At 39.4% G+C, this 24,163-nt stretch overlaps 1 protein-coding gene across 1 annotated transcript; it reads right to left on the bottom strand.

The window, feature by feature from the left end:
• Positions 1 to 5,890: 5,890 nt before the first annotated feature.
• On the bottom strand, positions 5,891 to 9,646 carry LOC102801012 (uncharacterized). Its single transcript, XM_006821089.3, has 3 exons — positions 9,432 to 9,646; positions 7,444 to 7,657; positions 5,891 to 6,751 (listed from the first exon to the last, which is right to left on the bottom strand). Exons 1-3 carry the CDS (start codon positions 9,508 to 9,510, stop codon positions 6,349 to 6,351), a joined length of 696 nt encoding a protein of 231 aa, XP_006821152.2. The 5' UTR covers positions 9,511 to 9,646; the 3' UTR covers positions 5,891 to 6,348.
• Between the last annotated feature and the right edge of the window lie 14,517 nt (positions 9,647 to 24,163).

Here is a 24,163-nt window from a genome sequence, read left to right on the forward strand (position 1 = left end):
TTAATTTATATTGTTATTATTTGTATGGAATGTGTAGTACATGTTTGTATTATCATACAACCGGGTACAATTTTGAGTATTAAGCCATAATCTGGATCCGTGGCTAATGAAGGCCAAGTGAATTTCTAATATTCCAGAAACAAATTTAGTACGATCACTCCAAACGTCAGAAAATTAAAAACAAACACAAAATTATGCGAGGCAATTTCATGGCGTACCGTCAACTTTAGGATTCATAAACAGAGATATGAATATAGATACTTTCGTGAAATCCTGAAATTAAATCTAGCGTAATTCTCACAGTGCATAATCATAGTCATTGTGATAATCATCTTCAAATGTTTTTTTTTTTTTATTAATGAAGTTTGTTAATTGTGACATTTGTATGCATTAACGTACGTATACAGCAACTGAGGGTCAAGACCATATCATAACAATTGTCTATTTCACAAATAAATTGATATTTAAAAAAGCATAAGTGACAATAAAAACCGACAATTTAAATGAAATTTATACATTTGAAATGTCGCTTTACTTTTGAAAAAGGATTTCGGGACTGGTCATTTTCTCTGGCTTGGGGTGCCGGGAAAAACAGTAGGCCCAGCTATTTTGAAATTGAATAAAGGGGGACATGCCTTTTTTTCCATTGCCTGAGAGGGAGCAATCAATTTTGTTATTCACAGAAAAAAAACATAGTTTAAACAGACACAATATTTACATTAATGATTATTGTACATTTTTTATTTCGCAAAAATATTCAAGTTCATGAACTCTCTTTTAACACTTTCAAAATTCAAACTTTTATTTTTATAATATAAAGTTTATTGTATTTTTTAATTGTTAATAAACTCAAATAGTTTTCTTCTTTTAATAACTCAACTCATCATAATGTATAATACCGAAGAAGGTAGCAACAAATAAGTATGATATATTTGAAATAAAATTTATCATTAATACAAAATATCAAAATAACAGGATATAACATAACCAGGTATATGAACTATTTATAACTCCTAAATGTCAATATCAATATCACCATCACCATTTTAAAATCACAAATTCCATTTAATAGCATCACTGCTGCCATGACCAACAACTCGTTCATGGATGCCATCATCACCACTGTCATGGACAACACCAACGTGGATCACATAATCACCACTGCCATCACATACTGCCATGGACGGCATCGTCACTGCTATTTTGTACAACTTCAACACTTCCGGTCGAGTTACACTATACTATAAATATTTACTTTTAAGATATCATTTTTGATATGTGTTTGTTCTTCGATATTTCAGTTTCGTTGTCCTGTACTTCGTTTAGTAATTCGGACTTCCCATATTGCATAACAAAAGATAGTTCGCGATTTTGACACAGAAAATGTCTGAGCTAAATCATATGCTGAGTGATGGTCGTTTATGTATGTGCACTCTAACTTGCAGCACATAGACTTAAATGCACTGAGCAATAAAAAAAATACTTTGAAAATATCAGAGCATGGGTTTTATTTAGGAACTTCGCCAGAACAACTGCACAAATCATTAACAGCTCATAAGGATGGTATTCCCAGATTAACACCAGTTGTTAATGACACTTAAAACATTAATTCTCAAATTTGATGAACGTTACTGTGACTAAGTCCGACTCACTGCGAAGCTACAAGTAACATAAATCAAAAGTTGTTGGGGGGGGGTCACTGTATTTTCAGATGATGTGAAGGGAGACACCCTGTTTTGTTTTTTGCTTAAGAGGGGGGGGGTTCATACTTTAGTGTTTGCGATATCAGATTCCCCTGCACACACACTCCACCCAACCCCGGCGAAAGAAAATAACTAATCCCTTACATTTGAAAACTTTCTTTTGAAAATAGAATTTTATTTGAAAATTTACTTTTATTTTTGACAATAGATTTGTAATTTCACTTCACTTAACTTTTGAAAATGATTTTAGAATGGCATTCCCATTTGCATTCATAATAGTGCAGTAGTACGCTCCGAGAGGAAAGGTCCTGACTGTGTGAGAGCGTTGAAGACGCTTTCATTTCAGTTACACGCGGAACCAATCTACGGTGGGCACACGGTGTTTCAATAACAGACGGCGCACGGTACACCTAAAGAGGACTAACTGGGGAGAGTGATTACATAAACGTTTTATCACATATACCACGGTAGTTCTCTTTTTGGAGAATTTGGTAGCCCTGAAAAGGGCCGTTTTTTTGTGTTTTATTTCGTATTTGGTCTGTTTTAACCACCAAAACCGTACAGAATACGACCCTGGCGTTTCAAAGCTAAGACGCGTCCATGGCGGTGTAGTGACGGTCTTTCTCTTGGCGTGCTCGGTGTAGGTGACGGCATCACGGATTGCATTCTCCAGGAAAATTTTGAACACACCACGGGTGTCCTCGTAGATGCGACCAGAGATACGCTTCACACCACCACCACGTGCAAGACGACGGATACTTCGATAGCTAGCTTGGTGATACCGCGGATATGATCATGAAGAACGCACCGATGACGTTTGGCGCCTCCTTATCCCAGACCCTTTCTTCCTTTACCATGGGCAGACATATTATAGAGGTAGTTATCAATTAGTTTGGCTTAAACTGGCTTAAAGTCAGTCTCTGCCAACCAGATTCTGAATAACGGGGTCAATAAACTCCTAGAGTGCCTTCAGAATCCTTGTTCTACAGTACGCTAGTCGATGGCAGACGTGTTTAACATATGTTTAGCGAGTGTTTGAGTTTCACACCGAGGTTACTACGCCGTGAATTGAGGAGCTGTTATATTCTGGTTTGGACTTCGAATTATATGCCACGCCAACATTCTAGTTATACTTTTTGACTCGACCATATTCACTTGGAAAAAAACACAATCCGAATTTTGTTAACGCCACGGTGTAACCTTATTATTCTAGGTGTTTTAGTCACGTGATCAATGTCATCAAAATCGCTTCACCAGCCGATTTCGACAACCTTTTTTCACCAAATTAATGATTATTATCATTTAATCCGACACCGGTACTTCTTAATCGATATTAACGAACTTTGGATGGTTACTCGAAGTTGTTCAGCGGCGATAAATGAGCGGAAGGGGGCGTGGTCGGCTCAAAAGTTGGTGATTATGTTGTCAGGCCAAAAAAAAAAGTATAACGCGAAAATTAGCGTGGCATATAACTCGAAGTTCTACCTTAAAGTCTAGCAGTTCCTCGTCACACGGTGTAGTGACCTCGGTATGAAACTTACATTCTCAGATGGCCGAGGTAAATGGACATTGGGTTGGCGCTATGTTTGGGCAGTCTGAGAGGATGTGACCATCCACCGTGGAGAGAAACAGGAAAAAATATATTCTAAAGAGCGAAAAAGATTATTCTGTGCAACATTGTAACTGGAAATTCAAGTAGTTCGTCATTTAAATATAGTAAAGCTCTCATTGTTGAACGACGACAGATGCAACCAATACCGACGATGTGAATTTCGTCTGTGGCACCCATTTACGCTACAGTATAAATTCGTCACTAGAGGGCGCTATTTGGAGTAATGGTGCTTTGTCCCAGGCGTAAATTCTCTCCCTCACCTCGGCTTTGCAGACGTTTTATTAGATGTACACAAGTGAAATGCTGTGTACATGAAGAAAACCATAACGACAAAAAATATGCCGTTCTAATAGGCAGCATTCTTAATATTTTCGTGAGCGAACGTTTACACAACAAATCAGAAAAGAGGGCTCTGAAATTTCTTGAAAGTATTGTGAAAAACAGTAAGTTTTAACCGCGTTCACATAAACCCGAAATTGAAACAAAAATATGTATTAGTTTGCACACTGAGTCACTCGAAACGCAACATGAGACTTTTATAAAACTCGGAAATATACAAGCTCTGTGTACGGTAGAATGTTGTACAATCAAACGAATTATTTTGGTTGTCCACCATAAACGGTGGTTCTTAACACGTGTGCCAACACGTAAATTCCTCAGTGATATAATGTACATTTTGTAATACCAACCCAACTTAAATACAATTCCACAAACGTGTGGAAACATTAACCGATTCTTGGCACCGTATGTGATTAAACACGGCTAGAAAACTTTTCCTGGCCGCTTCGCCGTGCAAATCATCGCATATAAGTTGGCCAATCGTGCGTATCGTCTTATCTATCATTGATCATTTCATATCACAGGTAGTAGAACATACATATACTTCCGGTACACTGTTCATTGACAACGTACATCGATGTTTGCCAACTAAATATTATTAATGATAAGGGTAATGATTTTTAATGATAAGCGGAGTATTCCATTCCGTAAACAGGTGGCAAAGGTTATTGGCAACGAGAACAGTCTATTATACAGAAGGGGATAGACAAGAACCAATATTGTATAGCATTTCTTGTTTTCCCTTCCCCTGTACTGTAATCCTTGTTTGGCAGAGTTGCAATGGCTGCTAAATTGAATATTCATAACCAAATCCTATAAACAACAACGTGGGCTCGTCGTTATGGTTATGATGTCCCCGGTGTCAGGTGTAATCTTGAGTCAGAGTTAGTCCGTCGGCGAGGGCGCAAGAACTATCACTGATCATGTCAGGCACATCGTCTGGCTCGATAGGTCCAGGAATGTCGAATATTTGGAACCAGGACTGCATTCTTTAAAACAAAATGGCCACTGGTCGACCATTTTGAACCCGAGACGTTTTTCGAGATCCACGTCTTTGAATGTTTTGTAATTTCAATATGTAGTGAACTTGTAGTGCACTAATTGCGTCTTCCGATGTAAAATCTAATAATATCCCAGGGTAATAGGCCAATAATTTAAGCTTAAAATCTAAGGATAATGAATATAAACGAGTAATATCTCGCGAACCCCCAATCGTTAATTACATCTAAGTAAATAACGAATACAGTGAATACAGTGAAATTTCATACCTACTTCTTCACTCACTCAGATCGTGACTTTGTTTCTATTTTTCAAGTTCTGAACATTCTGATCGCCGCTCTTCTGGAAAATATCCTGATAATGAGGTTTTCATCTTGTCACTTAGTCATGACGTCATCATCATATTTGACTAACAAGGGTTGTCTACTAAATTGGTGTTGACTAAATTATAACACTTTTAGAAACTTGCAATGTTTTATTTTATAGTCTATATTACATGATTTATTCCACAGTCTATATTACATGTTTTATTTCACATTTCAATAATGTAAATACTCACACACGTCACGTCATCAACTTGAAAGCATTAGAGTAAATATGTGCTGACACGTTTCCAGCTTGCAATCCCAGAGCCTTGAACTTTGACGACAAATGTACGGGACAGTTATGGCAACAATTTAGTGATATCCTGACAATCAAAATCCGAATGTCAAGGTCAATCAATATGCTTACGTTGTCGTTTTATACTCTTTTCTGGTTTCGGGTTGGAGCTTGAATAGCACAACTTACTATTAAGGGAAATTTGGAATGTGTTTGTACGGCAATAATTTAATAACATTCGTCAACAGAACCCACTATGGAAGTATATGTTTTACAATAAATCCACCCTTTTGAGTAGATTCAACAATAGTGCCCCAAACCACAAGCTTTTTCGTTGACCCCTGACTAAAAGACATGTAGGAAATACGGCATTGAGTGAAACGTTGTCAAGTTTCATTTAGCTGCGAAATAACCATTTTGAATATTCGGTATTCTCCAAAACTCGAGTCCTAGGTATCGACAAATATAATTTCCACCCCCTAGGTGTCTATATATTCGTCTAACGTGTTCTACCAACTTGATCATAGCCTGACAAAATCATGTGAGCTGCGCCCTCCGCAGTGCTCCAAACCCAACATGCCGTTCGGTCGGTGAGGGCACCATTCACGCCTACATGTCAGGCTAACTTGATCACATCTCAGATCAATTCAATTTTTATTTATCCAGTTGACAGTGTTAGGTATTTCACCGATCCAACCTAGGCTTCCACCAGTAAGACTGGACGAATTACATAAAATGCCCTAAAGATAAAATCTCAACAATACATATATTTTTGTAAAGTCTCATAAATAAAGAGTCAATAAATATACATAGGATTAATGAGCTCGTTCTTTCAATTGAATAGCGCCCTCAATCTACCAGTGTGGCTTATAGCAATGCAACAGCGCCATCATCAGCTATTGTTAGTTGCGACACTCGTACTTTAGAGTCTAAGTCAGAATTAATGTTCAATCATGTATAATTTGATGGAAATGTTTTAAATGTGTTTTTTTTCTCAATAATTCAACTAAAACGTTTTAAAAATAAATAAAATTTGTTAATGTGATGATTTTTAACCCACAATTATTCACAGTTATAGGTATATAAAGTCTCATTTTAATAATGTCCTCGTAACATACTAAGAAGCTCTTCCTCCTTCGCTTGGTCGTCATGGTTTCGCCGCATTGAACGTAGCTCTTCCTCCCTCACTCGGTCGTTATGGACTCGTTGAATTAAAAGAAGTTCTTCTTCCTTTGCACGGTCGCCATAATCGTTTCGATCACGATGCTTGCTGTGTTTTAAAGCGCCCTCGGTGTCGACTTTTGACCTCTCGCGGAAACTTGTTTTTTGTTGCTCCATGTACGCGGATTTGCAGCACTTGTGAAACTCATTCTCGAGTCTCAAGCTGAACCCACCCACGCACTTCCAGAACTGTCTCATCAACGAGTATCCCTGCTTGAGAGGCTGGTCGTTTTCTTCGTGGAAGCGCATCTTCGCGTTGTGAGGACGATTTCTATTTCTGTAAGTGCGAATACAACATACGAAAGTGAAAATGACGGTCTTTTTTTTTTAGAAACGGAGACCACAATAGCCCATATTTCTGAAATGGAATGTACACATGATAAAAATGCCAACACGGTTTTCAAATCCGTACACTGTTGACTATTAAACTAGATAATTGCTAGTAATTACAAACAAACTGATTTTCACATTCAAGACGATCATTGTTACGCCAACATGTTGCGCGTACTGATTACTAATACACGGACCCCGAACCGCTTTGGAGCCTAGATTTAAAGCGAAGGAGTCGATCGTCACCTGCGCAGGCGTCAGATGGCCATAGCGTGTCATTGTGTACAAACAAGCGTCTACCCATGAGCCCTTGCGTATTTAGCGTGTGTTGGTATCGTCGCTTGGAACTCAATTCCCACGCGTGCGCAGGTGACGACACTCCCGCTTTAAAACACTACAGTCGTCGCATCGCGTCGTGTTCGGTATGGGACACATTGTGACGTATGCAACACGTGTAAAATACACTGTTTGTTTGTTTGATTGTTTACGCTCTGTGCGACGTCCTTTAAAGGGTGGAGGTCGTCACGCTTACACGATATTCGAAGACCTGCTGCTTGCGCGACGACCACCGTCCATTTAGAAATGGAGCAACTACACATAAACGGCAAATGTTTGTGATACTAGGTTTATTTCACATACCTGATAAACATGCGGGGCTTGTAGTATTCAGGGTTACAATGGAATCCACCGACGCCAGCGAGACGACCCAGTTCGCAACAAGTCGTCCCGCGTGGTACATTGCTCTGCTCAGGAACTGGTGTGGTCGCCATGATAAACGCGTCGACGTCTGTCTGAGCACTCCCGTCTTCGTCGTCCCCGTCAGTTGGGTCGCTCTCAATCATTGCAAGATAGTCTGTAACAGGGGAGAAATAGAAAGTATTAAAACACTACTGAAATACGCAATTATGAAACGCGCATCGCGCGAAATGAATGATGGGGAAAGCGCTGGGCCGAAGAATACCGATTAATGCCGAACGCATGAATATCATTTTAAAAGCATTTTTAGGTTTAGGTTAGGAGGATTGTGTTGTACCATTTTTGCCCTTAGGACTACTGACATCCAAACTCTTTAAAATATGAAATTATTCATTTTTTACAAACATTTCTTTCAAAAATTAAATGAACATCGGTCTCTTGTTTTCAAGCTTCGTGCCAGTAATGAAGCACAGTCATGTTTGTGGCCATGGGGAATCTCAGTGTGATTATACATATATCGATCGACCGTTAACATTTACAATTTTGTATTAGCACAATTGTTCAAACAACTACAGAAAGCGAATAATATAACATTGGAGGGGGAGTAGTTGCGAACAACAACGACGACAATGTGATGGACAGATGATGATGATGTTTAACCGCGGCCATCGGTCAGCTGTGGTATGTCTCACTCGCTTCGTTCACATTTTTCTCGCCGCTGCAGGGAAAGGAGCAGCAATGGTATTTTGTATCAGCTGCCAGTCATTCCGCTGTTGGTTAGCAAGTGACACGACTTAACTCATTAAAATATTTAACTACACGTGTTAAATTGTAGCGTGAAATGTCGACCCCCCAGTGTTGATATATGCCATCAGATTACCTGACATGTGCCATACTATCTTGCCGTTCGTTGTGTACATTGGGATGGCAATACGAAACCCACTAGTGTCACAGAATACGTAAACTACGTCGAATACTTACATAGTAGGCATTTCTCTCAGTGTCAAATTCAAACTGTGGGTTTTACAAGCATTCCTTCAGTACTCATCGCCATTGGTTGTATGATTTTTTTAAACACGAACAAGAAAAAAAAGCTACTAGTACACCGATTGTTGTACAGTTACATTATTTTCTGGTTCAATTTCCTTTCCTTGTTTGCATGTAATCCACCTATAAATGAACGGGCGACGAGCAGGCCAATTCACAACTTACTGTAGTGAGTACTGTTTGTGTCAACAACAACAACAACAACAACAACAACAACAACAACAACAACAACAACAAATTTTGCAAAATGCATCTTGCACATGCGTAGCTCTCCATAAAAGCACTGTGAATCGTTGGGAAGTGAAAACTAAAGTGTATGTAATGCGTATTTTTCCATAAAAAGCGTCATCACCGACATTTGCAATAAATATTCAATCGTCAAAAAATGATCGGAAATTGAGCTTAAAGTTTCTGAAACCGCGATGAAGACAACAGCTCGCCGCCATCATTACCTAGCATTATATTTAGATTGAAACCTATTTTGAGGAGTATGCATATTACGTATCTATCCGACGAAGAAAAATGCAAAAAACAATTCGGAAATCAGGCAGGAACAAAAACTTCGTTGTTGTAAGTGTGTTGTGAGCCAGCGGAAATCCATTATCAGAGGACGATATCCGAGTCTAAGTGCCTGATCGTTTCGATGTTTTCTAAAAAAACGGTGCCGAGGACGAGTGTTTACTGGAGCCGTCTACTATATTTTGCCACTCTCCCGTTGTAAGCGTATAGTTCGATTACCATGTTATAAGTTGATTACGCCGATACACTCAATAAAGTCACACGTGTGAGGTGTGCATTTCTCAGGTATCAGGGTACAGGGAAGCGTGTACTCGTACGATCAACGACGTTTTAATATATTTTTTTATATAATTTAACAGACCTACCTTCAAAATCCGACATTATTGCCGCATGGACGGACATTACCGAGAGAAGAAGTAACAGAAGAACGTTTAAACATCTCATCTTGCTTTGCCAATGATTTGTCGTTGAATATAAATAAAAGTATGTATTGTTCTTCTTGCAGTAACAGCGTGTATACTTTGAAATGCGTCGAGAAACGCGTGAATACCGTTCACTTCAACAATTTGCCAACTTTCTGATTCTCGTACAGGCTTGCACTGAAGTTTGTTATTACACTCAAACACGGTTATACGCTCTTGACGACTGCCATCTGATGGCCCGTCCTAAGGGTAACCAGGCGACACCATTTCGCTGTTTAGGGGTGGACGAGGTTGAAGCGTTTTATTTCAGATGCGAATTAGTTACACATAATACATATAACAGCATGCATTTTCTCACTGAAGAGGAGCAAGCTGGTAGCCCCTAGGTCATAAATAGTTTGGACCGCCAACTGGCAGGCTTATTCTGGTTTGACGATGTCAACTTGTCAGAAGTGACGTGACGTCCATCAACGATTTCGAGGCAGCATGTTTCAAATCAGCCTTCGGGGCGTTGCGAACACTTTACCAAAACACGTCTTTACATAAACAACATCAGTCCCCCGGGATATGTGACCTTTGGTGTGCCTTTGTACGAACCACCTCACGACATTACTGCATTAGATATAACGGGAACTTCATAACAACAAATTTCAATGACATCAACGATCCTACCCTTGAACGTTCCGCCCGTATTCCATGAAATGATGTTACCTTGGGAACACCTTCTTTTAAAACCGACTACACAGGTGAAGCCAATTGTAGCCATATAATCACAATCACCCAGTCGCAATTCCCCGTGTTACTGACATTTTTTTAAACAATGTGGGGAACACGACACCAGTTGATGGCCCGATCTATCAACGAGTTGAATTATTCACCCCAGGAGGATTTATTCCCCGCACAGTCCTTCCTTCGTTTGGTAACATCTGGTTGAAAAGTTATACAGTCGGTTGAAATGCTAGAACGGCGTTTTTATCTCGCCATGTCATCAACTAACGACTCGCAATTCTGTTTAAAGCTGACAACTAATATCAACCAGACGCGGTTACAATAAAACAAAACAAACTTGAAAAACATGTGAGTCGAATGTTATCATGTAATGCGTTGATCTTTATCTGGTTATTCGCCTACGGAAATAAATTTACTCTTGTCATTTTCTGAGAACCAGTGTTGTTGGGACGGAGAAATTTATTCTGCGTAACTTCGCATGTTTGCATGTCACTTTGGTGGGTATGTAGAAAGAGGTCTCTAATATGGCATTCGTCGGATATGGACACGATGGCTTTTGGAATTTCATAGAACAGACCGAGTATGTTACGCGCGTTGTATACGGAGCAATGGACTCATGCCACTGCCTTAACACATAGAGCCCTCCTCCACATAATCGACGCTATCTGAGTTTATGATGTCCAGAATGCCCGTAAATTTCGTCTATTAATACGCAATGAATCATAAAAAAAGACCGGTAACCGTTTTTTTTTTCTATCCTGATCTTTCTGTGACTGTTGAAATAAATCACATCAAACAAGTCAATATGGCGAGTAAAAAAAGTGACTGAATGAGCCGTTCACGCCCCATAGTTTATATATAATTCGTGTGAAACTAATACATTTCGTACACGTTACACACAAGTTGCATGGCGCCTATATCGAACACGACGCTGAGCGGCAACTGCGATGCTTTGGCGATGAAATAATTGCAAGAAGCGCTGATTTTTACCACTGACTGTTACATGGTATCGGATCACCACCCTGTATTCCCATCATATAGGACGTGATTCCAACGAGTCCGAGTCCGGGGCTACCACTTCCTGTAGCATGTCACGTGGCCAAACGCTCGAAACAGCTCCCAGTGTTTATATTTGAAAATAAGTCCTCCAGGAGTGATTCCAACATCGGTGTCACGTCATCCAAATATACACTCCTGTCATAACAAGGCGTCTCGCGGGGGGGGGGGGGCAAAACGGATGAAGCGACAGGCAGGAGGTCAGGGGTCAAGTACTCAATCTGTTATTCCATCGCATTCGCAATCACTTTAATGCCCGCAGTATCAGCGATAAGCGTGTGATATCGTTTAATGTGGCATCTGGAAGGGATAAAAGAGCCTCGGGGTCGAGAAAGTTATAAAATGAGTGTTACTCTAACCGCAAGTAAAACATCGTAAAATTCCCACTGGTGGGAAACACGTTCCATCTGTGGAAAGGAGAGTCCTGAGCTGAGCAGTAACGGGAAAATACGCGGTGTGTTTAGATTATCTGTCAGTGTTTTGTGTTTGGAGTGGATGTTTTGAGAAGTGGCCGCTTTATAATAGATTGATAAACGAAGGATACAATGCTTCATCTCGATAGTGTTTTTTTGCAAGATTATTGAGAACATAGCTCTAATCAAAACACAATAAGAATTTTTCATAAAAGGTTTCGCTCTGCTGCTATCTACGTCTATCCAAAATAAAATCGGCAAAGGAGAATATGGTACATTCGCGGAGGGGGGGGGTGAACTATCCATCTCCCCTTCCAGAAATTCTGGCGAGGAGCTTTCAAGCAGTCAAAGATTTGATGGTCTTCGCTGTCGTTCTCTCCGTTTTCAAATTATTGAATCTAAGTTAATACTGAAACGATATGCTATAGAATAAAGAGTAAAAAAAGTTTATCGACAACCTTTACGTCACTGTAAGCTTCTCTGTGCACGACAGACTCAATGTGGAAACGATCATATTAGAACGGTCTTAAAAGTGTATAGCATATACCAGCACATGTAGTGAGGTGTAGAAATGTCGATCATCTGAGTCGAACTAAAGGCAGCCATACTTTCAAGTGATCTGGCACATTCATCCGATCACTGACTTCAAATACTGGACGCTAGAAAAAAAAAGATCAGAAAACATTTTATAAAAACTGAAAAAAATAAGAAACAAAATAAAAATTCTTTGTTACTGGGAATGTTTTGCGTTTGTTCTTTGAATACAAAATAAATCGTTGGGGGGTTTCAAATTCAAATTGTGTTGGGGATAGTTCTCTCATGCATCTATTTCAATGTCTTATCCCTGTGTGGCCATTTACATTTCAATTATTCTTAACTTTCGGCCATTACGATTGATATCAAGTATAGTTTATAAAGGATCTTACTATTGCAATTTTTTTACTCAATCGCCAGATCCAGAATGACCACATTTAATTTACAGGATAATGTACAATTCAAACATTAAACATTCGTTTGACTGTCTCAATTTTCTGATAATATCACTACTTACTTCAAACTATAACATCAATAATATGGCGCACTTGATGACACACACGGACAAAAAATTGTATGTGACATCGACTCGCGCAACTTGTCTATTAAAGGGAAAATAGTATAATTATGAATACCATGACACATTTCGAAAATAACGGTAACTGTCACGTGACCATTCAGTTTCAAAGTAGAAAAATGTTAATGAATTCGTTAAAACCGCCGCCATGTCTCCCATAGGCTACCGTCTGTTTTTTAGACTAATATCCCACTGACATATCCGTCAACTGCAGACGTAAGGTAGTGACCAATCACAATAAATTGTAATTAGTATCCAGCGCCTTATTTGGTCTTATGTATTTTCGTTTAATTTGGTTAGGTTATCATAATTAACATTATCTTCGTAAAAGGTACGTCATGTCCATCCTCGACGCCAACCACATGTACAAGTAACATACTTTCACGATTTGTTAGGCAGACAAAAATTCAATGTGCCCTACATGTGTTGAGAGTTTTTGTCGTCACCCCTTTTTGTCAGTGTTTTTCTTTTTCTTCGTTCACACTGTAAAAAGGGAGTAGAGTACCTCGTGGTACACTCGTCCCCGGTGCCAGTCAATAACCCTGCTTAGGCTTCGATATCCTGAAACACCTTTCTGGAAAGTGTCAGAATATATGAAACTGGACTGGTTGGATATGTGGAGAATATGTGCATTGGGGAATCCCCTGTTTGTGTTGCTGTCTTCAGGGGCGGATCCAGGATTCTGGAATAGGGGGCCGATAAGTTGGTCAAAGGCGCGAAGTCCTGTTGGTTGTTAAAAATAGAGGGGGCCGCGGCCCCCTCGGCCCCCTCTAAATCCGCCAATGGTCTTTTCTCGTCCGAATTTCAAGAGATGGAACTTTCCAATTCTCGGCGCTGATGGCGCCAAGTCAAATCGTGAGCTAATCAGTGACTCTGATTGGATAAGAGGGACTTGATTCCTCAGCTCCCGGGAGCAAAGGTTCTTTGTATTTATGTTAGTGATCGTCGCTGTGTCCGCGGAAGTAATATGGGGGATTGCATGATGGGAGTGATAAGTCTTTTGATCAGTAAAATAATTTTGAGTAAAGTGAAAACTAAAGTGACTGTGAAATCATGAAGTTTGATTCTATATATTAAATGTCATGAAATCTGGTTGAAATAATGAAAGAAAATTGAACTGGTATGAAAGAGCAGTAAATGTAGCCAGAATGCAAGGTCAGAATCCGGGGATAAAAATACGTCACAATACATCCAATTATGTATACGGTAATAGCCTTGATTTGCAGTTTGCGTGAATGGTCGGGGAGAAATACATGCAAATTCTGTGCTTCAGTGACAGTATTTGCTGCAACAGAAATTAATACAAGAAATGCTGCAAAAAGACATTTCCTTCTAGTAAACAAAACAATCTTGGGACGTTTATCTTGCGCCTAAACTGGTTGAAGACGTTTTTGGAGGGGCGACTCAGTCGCTAGAAGTTTTCGCCGTGACTCCGGACTATTCATTCGGGTTTATACAACATTTGTTTGAGATATTGTTTTTGTAAGTGTCCAACAGTGATGATAGGTCACTGGGTGGAATTCGTTCAGTACAATGGACAGCATTTTTAAACCTCCTCTTACAGACCATGCTACAATATTAGGTTCAGTTGTATACCAAAATACAAGCTTGTCGTGACCCAACAATATTGCTGGAATTTTCACATTACCTACTTACATGTTACTATCTGGAAGGTTTAACGACTTGTTTGTATTTGACCTATGCACATACGTTTCATGTGTTAAAGAACATCGCGATATTCTCATGGAATTGTTAAATCTTGGTATCATTCCCAACTGTCACTAAACTGTACGTTTTAACGACTCGTGTGCGACTGTAAGATTATATTTCACTCGAAATGAATCTCAGAATCATTCATATTTCGATATCCCACAGTGTCTCGATTGCGTGTCTGGTAATTCTAACTAACTACTTTTTCGCTAAATTTTCCCAGCCTTGCCTCTACCAGTCATTTAAGTCAACTCCCATATTGTCCTTCACAGTGAAGTGAAGGGTAATGTAGATATATTGTAATTATACAGAGGTAACACTACAATACATTTCCCTTTAAATTCCCTTGTATTACACAACATGCATTGTGCTGAGGCAGTTATGGTTCACGACCATCATCACTTCTCTTGTACTTAGTTGTTTTTGTATTATGTCTGCACAATTTGTGCAATCGGAAACTAACGTAGGACAGAGAGGAATAGCCGAACTCTGAACGATTCGTACACGCGTAACAATTTTGTAATGAGCGCACCTTGCATAGTGAAATTGAATACCAGTCAAAAAGCTTACCCGCAGCCTCTTCTCTGCCTTACAGCTGTTAAATTCACTCACCAATGTTGCCTAGTTTAATATCTGTCGGTTTAGATACCGTATTTTAAATTGAGATACTTTTTTTTTTCTTGGCACAATTAATCTGTTTCGCCTTTGTAACCCATGGCCGATTTCTTCGTAAAAAGTATCACAATTAATTGGGGACCCCACTCTGACACAGAATTCGTACCATTGCTTCCTTAAATTCGCCGTTACCAATGCTGTTAACATGATAAGAGGATATTTGGGTCGGTATGCGATGTTTTCATTCTGAAAAAAAATGACGATGACTTGTAGTTCATGACCATCCCGCGCGTTTTTGGAATTTCATGTAGTTTCCGTTATTAAGTTGATGATTCTTTACGTGAAATAAAACTAAATATAGTTATGGTGAGCGCACCTGTAAGTTCGAAACAGTGTACCCCTTTTAACTGTACAACCTGTCACTCGATACGTTGCAATTTGTTTTAAAACGATCGTGGCTTGAATTTAATCCACTTACTGGGGTTTGAAGTACTGCGTATTCGATCCCGCTGACTGCTCTTTATTCATTCCTTAACCAAACATATCACGGTTAAAAGTAGCCTTTTGACAACAACTCGACATGCTTTAGACGGTGTAGTGAAGATATGTCAATCAAGACACGCACAGCGTGGCGCGATTTGTGACCCCTCCGTTGGTGCTTATTTATTTTAGATCGTATCTGACAATTAAACCGGTAAACTGACGTTCGCGAGCCACGGGACAGCTTTCAGTGATTGACATCGCACACGCGTGTCTTTGCTGCCATTTAAGTATTAACGGTCGGCAGCTACAACATACCACATGTGCACGGTGCCCTATCGTAACTGTACGTACGTTGTGGCATAGAGAAACTATCGTCGCCCTGCCTCTACGGGAATCCTGGTTACACCGTGACGTTGTACCCAGCTGCGTCTGTTCAATCACAGCCAAAGCATCACACTACTATCAGACTCATCGTAGGCGATAATGAAAAGTTGCTTTTTTTTCTTTTTACAAAGAGTCATGTAACCATGGTTTCAAACAGTTGAAACGGTGTTTTTGTTGTTTTTGTTGTTGTTGCTGTTGTTGTTGTTTTAGTTTTTAAAATCCGATAATGTGTAATCTTGCGTGACCAGGATGCATTATGGGTAATCGGGTAAGGCCGAATTAAAACGAAGGAGAGCGACGCAAGAGTGTCTCTGCATTTCATACTGGTTCACGAAAGGTAACTGTTGTTATCTCCCACTTTATGCACTAGAGCCCACGCCACCCACCCCATTCTGACTGAGTAACCATCGCATGGTGTGAACTAACTATTAACACCCCCTTCTTGGTGGAATGACGAAACACGACCTAACACCCCACCCAACCCTGACATCACCTACTGGTGTCGTCTGCAACTATTCTCTCATATTATAATTTTTGAAAGTATGGCCGTCGCTAGCTTTGACGCCGGAGTTTGACGACACAAGAATGCAAAGTAGTGACTGTGCCTATGGTAAATAATGTTCACATCAGAGAGACAACACTTGATGTTCCCTTCTGCTGTGATCAATTAATAGTTCTTAAGTATCTGGGAATTGAGTCCCAAGCGACGATAACAACACACGCTAAAACGCAAAGGCTCATGGGTAGACGCTTGTTTGTAAACAATGACAATGACACTCTTAACCACAAGACTTTATTAGTCCCCGTTCGGACGAAAAAACAACTTATAATATAATTGAACTGCTCCTATCCAAACCCATATTTCAAACATGCCTTGCGTGCATGCATGCATGCATGATGCCAAACATACAAGCATTTGTTTCGCGGGCCAATTCAGCTAAGATGACCGAGCGGAATGGCGGTCATTTTAATCAAGTATGTCTGCCATTCCCACCGGAACCGGATCTCAGTAGTGCATGAACACATTTCATTCAAAATTTGTTTATATATTATATACGTTGAACATTATGCTATTAATTTTGCTTTTCAGATCGGATTTAAAATAGAATGGCCGACTGGTGGCCATTTTGTTTCAATGAATGAAGCCATATGTCTGACATGCATTGACTGTTTGCAATACATTATACATCAAGCAACACACGTATTTGGGACAAGCTCTGGTTAAAATGGTCGACTTATTTCGGAGATGGTAATCATTGCACGACGAAGACTATGACTATGACATGTCATTTGTAATTTAGTCTAATTTGTTTTGTTTTGTTTTTATTGTCTTTATATCATTTGATTTTACTCAATGTTTAACTTAAATGAAACATTCTATTCTATTCTATTCTATTCTATTCTATTCTATTCTATTCTATTCTATTCTATTCTATTCTATTCTACCGAATCAACCGTTGCATAATAACATGTAATCGTACTTTGTGTGTTAGTGGTACAGGCAAAATAGCTCCATCTCGGTCGATGACCGTACTTAATCTATCAAAATATGGATTCGAGCCCAGTTGCACGATTCCACAGTCACATTTCATTAGAGTCTTCTAGTTGATGTGGTAACGCGAGTTTGATAGTGTAAGATTACCGTATCGAATGTGTACTTATCTAGTTCAACCAATTAAGCGGAAAACAAAAACTAAATTGGTTTAGACGTTCTATCATCATGCCGGGAAAAAGCGTACGAGTATATCATTCGAAACGATGTTGACGACAAATGGTTTTGAATTATTTTAGTGTGTTGTGTTTTTCTTGCATTTGTACTGGATCAGAATCCTATTTTAGGAAACCATCATTTGTTATCGTACTGGGCGAGATCGAGCGAGTGCGTGTGAAAGGGGCATTGTGGCGGATATTCATAGTGATACAAATGGGGTCAGTCAAATGGATATACTTTTGTGAAATTTGATTTTTATTGAATTACAACTTTTTTAATACTGATTGTAATTCAGATGTATCGGATTTATAAACCGTTATGGTAACAAACAATGTATTTTGTACATTTCGAACGAGGCGAGGCGTGAGGCGTGGCCGGCGCTGAGTCTTTCTATGTAGTCTGTGAGTAAGGTACATCATCAAGGAACTTCCCATAATTCCTTTCTAAAACGATACCTTGGGGAAAAAACTTATATTACTAGTAACTCAAAACCATTGATTTTTTTTGTAAGTTGAAGACGAAATATCACAGATTACAATATACAGCAATTGGTTAGTTCCAATCACTCGGCTTATAAATTAGACAATAATTAATTGAATCATTGGACTTTCCTTCCAGTAGGCCCATTCTGAATGTTGGCTATTGAAATTTGGAACAATTAGTGATGAGGCCGACGGCCGTAAACTGGGCGGCCGTTCTGAACCTTTCTAGAACGCACAGAATATCAGTCCGTCCCTGCCAGCGCGAGTACTTTGAAACGTTGTCCTCAAATCAACCAAGATGTCTTTATCGTGATTCGTGATGAATTTTCTTTGGGTCCATGGTTCATTTTTTAACTTCCTTTTTTTCAGTGTGTCACTAAAACCACACCAAATACTATTCGTTCAAAGAAATACTGAAATCTGCGCGTGTTGTATTACTGGTACATAGTAATATGAGAAATGAACAGAGGAAAATTATGACTGATAAATGCGAATATATGGGACCAGTACAACGCTCATTGCCGGCCCGACGTTATATTATGCAAATTAGGTCGTTGATAAGTATAACCGTCGGACCTCCCAACTACGTACCATCGGCGATGAATCCTTCCTTACTTTTCAATCATCAAAGAAAATTCCCTAATTAAAGCTTGGTAACGTGTCAAGTTGTACTCGCAACAGTCAAATTCGCCATCTTTGTTCATATGAGACCCATAGCTCGCGCATACGTGGCGCAACGACCACCACCCTTTAAATAAATGTGATTCAGAAAGATTTGGGTTTGTGGTGAATATTAAGAGATGGTCAAAATCACGCTTGAAGGAAAGGCCAATGACCCTAGTGTTCAAAAACTGTGTTCTAATGAGTTCATGTATTATATTTAGCTAAACGTGGCAAAACAAGTATGAGCAATGCCATGTGCCAGGCTTTCGTGTATCGTCGTTATTTTTAAAAAAAACTGATTTGTCTAATTGTGCTCATAATTTGTTTTATCGAATAATTGTATCAAACATTTCTGGTGGTTTTATATAAAAAAAAATGCAATTAAAATGCAAAAATAAAGAAGATGCCAGATTTTACTAAGTCTGTAATTGTGTACGTATATAGCGAGTTACGGGTATTTATGAAAACCACTCCGCGACAAATTAGTGCCGTTGATATAGTGCGGTTCATTGACATCATTCATGCTACGTCACGTCACGTCACGTAAGGTTTCGGTTACTTATAATGGTATCACTAATTGCTAAGATAGTAGATTGGAATTTGTCTGATCGCGATATTAACCTAGTGACCCGTGTCAGTGTTGTCCTGGTAACATTAATAGCATAGACTCTCATGTTAAACCGGTTATCACCGGCTATAATGTTTCATCACCATAACAACAACTTGTGGTATCAACATAGAAAGGTGATATTCGCATTTCCAACGCAATGTTGTACACTAGAGAAGAAATAACATCACGCATGCCCTCGTCTGTAAGTTTCGCTAACGATACCTATCATGAGAATCCTTGTTTTGCATACTCTGCACCGACAGTTACGTAATATGGTCATACAAATAAGGTTGTTAGACATACGAGATTCTGCAATATTCGATTCCCAGTATTCAAAGTTGAATTATTTAACATCGAACAGTTCATCGCCGTACTTCGCCGCCAACGACCGGGTACTATTAGCTAACGGCTAACAACAACGCGTGGACTCGGACGTTTCGCAAAATACGGTACTGAATATTGTGATGGATAACGGTTCTCTTTAAAAAAAAAAATTATTAATTCTTAGATAGATTGAAATGGCCGCCGAGAGCAAGATGTTTTTTTTTGGGGGGGGGGGGGTCTTTAAAAAGTGTTTCATTATCGTCTACTGTTATGTTGTCGAGTGGCGTATGTGTCTTGGAAATAAAGTGCGTAACTTCCCTTCACAAGATGGACGAATTTACTTTTAGATTTTGTTTTGTTTGACGCTATCGTATTCATTGCTCATGCAAGTTTTCTAACTGTCATTTGTGTCTCGTCGGACGCCGCATCCTTTGGATAATTTGATGATACTCCGAGTTGGCGTCAGTTGACAGGTGTTCGGAGTCTTATCTCGGGGTTCCCTTATCTCAGAAGGTCGATCACTCGCGAGATTATAACTGTAGTGAATGAAATATGTGCGTTAAATTAACTTGAAGTGCTAACAAGTATTCGCAACTGCTTTCGCTGGTATATTTAGAGTTGTTGAATGCTGAGGCTCGAAAATAAATTACTTGCTAGAAGCAGCTGAAACGATATTCTGGAAAGATGACAAATTTTCTCTTAATTGGGGGAATATGAAAGCGTCTGTTGTCAGGGAAAACAGAAAATGTTAAAGTTCAGAGTAATAATAACAAAGTTTCCGTTTTTTGAATTTTCCCAAATTGGGTATATACGCAGTGTGTCAATTACGCCGCCTATGCGTACTGCCTCCCAGGAAACCCCCGCTACAATCATAAAGCGAAATTCTGCCGTCTCTATGGAAACAATTTTTCACAATCGACAACGGTGGTGAATTGATGATGCGTGGGCGTAACTGCCAACGCGATATTGCCTCCATCCGATTTCTGATATATATTTGTGCGTCTCAAAACGTTGTTTTTTGCCATTTTAATTGAGGTACACGGAAACTATTAAACGTGTGATATGACGTACGTGCAACTGCGTTTCAACACGGGATTCAGTCATGCGCGAGAGGTTTGTAATAAAAGAGAAAGTGTTTGCATTCTTTCAGTATTTCTAGAAACGTTTCAACATTTGACTTCAATCTGTAAATGCTTGTGATCTCGTTACTCAAGTTTCTGACTCTTACGGCGGACGTAGGGTTAGGTGTTGTGGGCGGCGTCCGGTACAAAACATTGACGGATAGCTGCGCGGGTGGTAAACTGCCGTATTTTTGCCTCGTGAAAAGTACTCCCCCCCCCCCCCCAAATTGTGGACTTTTATTTTGGTTTGGAGAGAATTTGTTCAAAAAAAATTTCTCTATTTAGTATAAACTATTCGTTTCCATGTCTGAATAAATATTTTGTTTTCACAAATTTAAGACATGCGATTTCTCGATGATTTTTTTTCGCACAGGCTTGTTTCCCTTATTTGCGTACGTTGCCAAGACCAGATATGTCCCACCAAAATACTGTGTGGAAGTAAAGACCGGGAGGCACTCTTTACAATATACCAGTCTTACGGAGTAGGTGTCGTCGATTGATCTATTCACTCTCTAAAATCAGAGAGAAGATAAATCGAATCGCTCAGTTGGTAAAAAACGTAATTCCATATAAACACATACACACAGCAAATGCATGTACGTTGACTGGGAACTGGGCTATGTCAAAGCTAGCCTACGTGTGATTACTCACAGGGACACATACGTTTATTTTTCATCAGTTTCAAGTTACTCCAGCCTCGTGTCACACACATTATCCTTTAGTTGGAGATTAGATAAATGCTTTGGTGCTCTAAATGTGGGGGTGAAGGTTAAACTGACATTGGGTAAATATGAGAATAAAAGTGAGGGTGGTTCTTTCTGTTGTGTTCGCGCCCACAAACATATCGCGCTCCGTGTCGGATGAACATGATCCCGGAACATGATAATGTGAGCGAGTGTGTAAGATGCCTTCTACACACACTTCCCGGGAACAATCGAGACCCCCCGGCCACCACCACCATCCAACACGAGATGCAACCACGTGCATAGTAGTTTTGTTTCAAAGGCGTGTGGTTTCTTGCATAGATTTTATTCAAAGAGTAACCTAGTCTAGAGCACGATTGTCCCACCTTCTTACTCTGCAGGCTGTCGATGTAGAGACCGGAAAAGCGTTTTTACATTGTTCTTCCAATAACAATCTCCAGCGTGGTTTGTGTTTAAAGAGAAGTCGACAGAGTTTGATCTAGTATCTCTGTAATCGAGGAAACAGTAAATCAAATCACCCAGTTGGTAACAACATAAATATGTATAAATATACACACACAAAATAGTGTAGACTAGGAATTGTGTAAAAGCCAAAGAAATACTAAAGTTGGGACTGCTGCTCTAGATGTGGGTGGGTTTAAGATGAAATTGAGATTGGATGAAGATAGATGGGGATTGGATAACGAGCAAATTATTCCAGGGTCTCAAGTTGAGATAAATATTGTGATTGGACTGATCAATGGGGGGGGGATAAATCATACTTATGAAATCGTGAATTGATCTTTTTTTTTATTTTCGCAATTTTAGGGATAAGAGTTAATTGTCCGTGTCATTTTTTTCATGGTACAAAGCACTAACTATCACCTTGAACAATAAATTTAGCTAATGGGTAACTACTTGGTCAAGAGTCGGTTTTCTGTTTCGCGCTAGACTATATATATAGAAAACTATATAGCAAAAATTATTATACTGGCAATATTTGAAAAGGTGGTCCAGTTGAATACCCCACCAGGAAATGTAAAAGTCCAATGTAAAAGTTTCGAAACCGATTATTTTCTTTCCGGTAAAATTCCACTCACAAATCAAATGCATGATGGTCTTTCCTGCTTCATATCATTTTTTGTTCGTCCTTAAAGCACGGTGGTCGAATAGGACGCGGCACGACGACTGCCGCCCTTTAACCGTATGATATCATTGGCGCGCTCGTTTGTGGTAGATACAACACCCTGGGGGAGAACTATCAAATACAGACGGTTAATTGTGTGTTACTGTTATCGGTATTTTCCCAAAATGTCTTGTATATATATTTTAACGCGATTAATAGCCTATTTGGCTTACAGCCATAACGTCGTATTCCAATCGTGTTGATGTCGAATCTACCGTTTCGTCGTTGTTATATAAAGAGAAAATAACGTTATGATTCTTTGGCTGAATAATATGTTTGTCAGACAAGAATGGTTTCTATAGTGTTTATATTCATCTGACATATTTTGGTTAAGAGCGCGAATTGGTTTGGCCTGTGTACATGTGCTGACCAGCCAACGCAGTAAAATACAATGTTCTTTTTTAAAGTTCAATAAACTCGCAGTATCGCGCGAGAGTTCCAGGAAACATTAAAGTATATTTTGTCATGCCGCAGAATTCTGAAATACATTGCGTCATCGTAATCAAATGCAGACAAGGAATATCTGATTAGATTATTATAGTTATAACACAATTCCTTAGTTTTTGATACGCACCGTAAAAGACAGTGGGTGTGCGATATGGGTTTCAAATCAGATTAATTCAACGCCCACGCAAACAGCTGATTCGGCATTGTGTTACCATAGTAAATGGTAATATAACACCCAACACTGTCATATGTTGTTACTTACCGGAATACCCACTCCAGTGTTTTTTAGTTGTCGTTGTTTCCCTGCCAAAGGTCACAGTGCCCGGGCCGACTGAAAATACCCTTTTCACTCATTTCTATGGTGATTCCATATTTTTGTTTATTTAAACGGCTTTATATTTCTAAAATTGAATAAAATTACATAATCTTTTTTTACTCTATAGTTGGTATTTAGGGGTGATATTGTAAGTTACAGGAAATGAAATATCATGAAGAAAAATATGCCTCTCTCCTAATTGGGTCGCTCCCTAGCAATTTACATAATGCCTAGGGACATTTGACTATAACGTAGTCCCTCCCTGTGTAGGGACTGTGATATAAGCTATAACAGTTACTCAGTGGTGTTTAATGCGTGAAGAAAAAGCGTGGTCAGAAATGCTATACAGCGGGCGCACTGTGGTACATGTTGTCTTTCTAGTCTTTCGAACATGTGCGTTCTGTACGCGTTAGCATAGAAGCTCCGTAGTGAGCTACCAGACACCCTCAAGGAAACTGTGCCGGGGGTCATCACGACCCCGTTCCCTCCCACCAGTTCCGCCCTGTTTACTCTAAATAAAGTAGCATTATTGTGCATTCTACAACGCAGGAAGTGAACACGCCGATAAATTTTATTTTATCACCATTGTGCACCTGTATTCTGGCAGACTTCTGAGTTGTAAATAGACCGT

This window comes from Saccoglossus kowalevskii, chromosome 8 (assembly GCF_978046115.1).
Source record: "Saccoglossus kowalevskii chromosome 8, keSacKowa6.1, whole genome shotgun sequence".
In the NCBI taxonomy this organism is placed as follows: domain Eukaryota; kingdom Metazoa; phylum Hemichordata; class Enteropneusta; family Harrimaniidae; genus Saccoglossus; species Saccoglossus kowalevskii.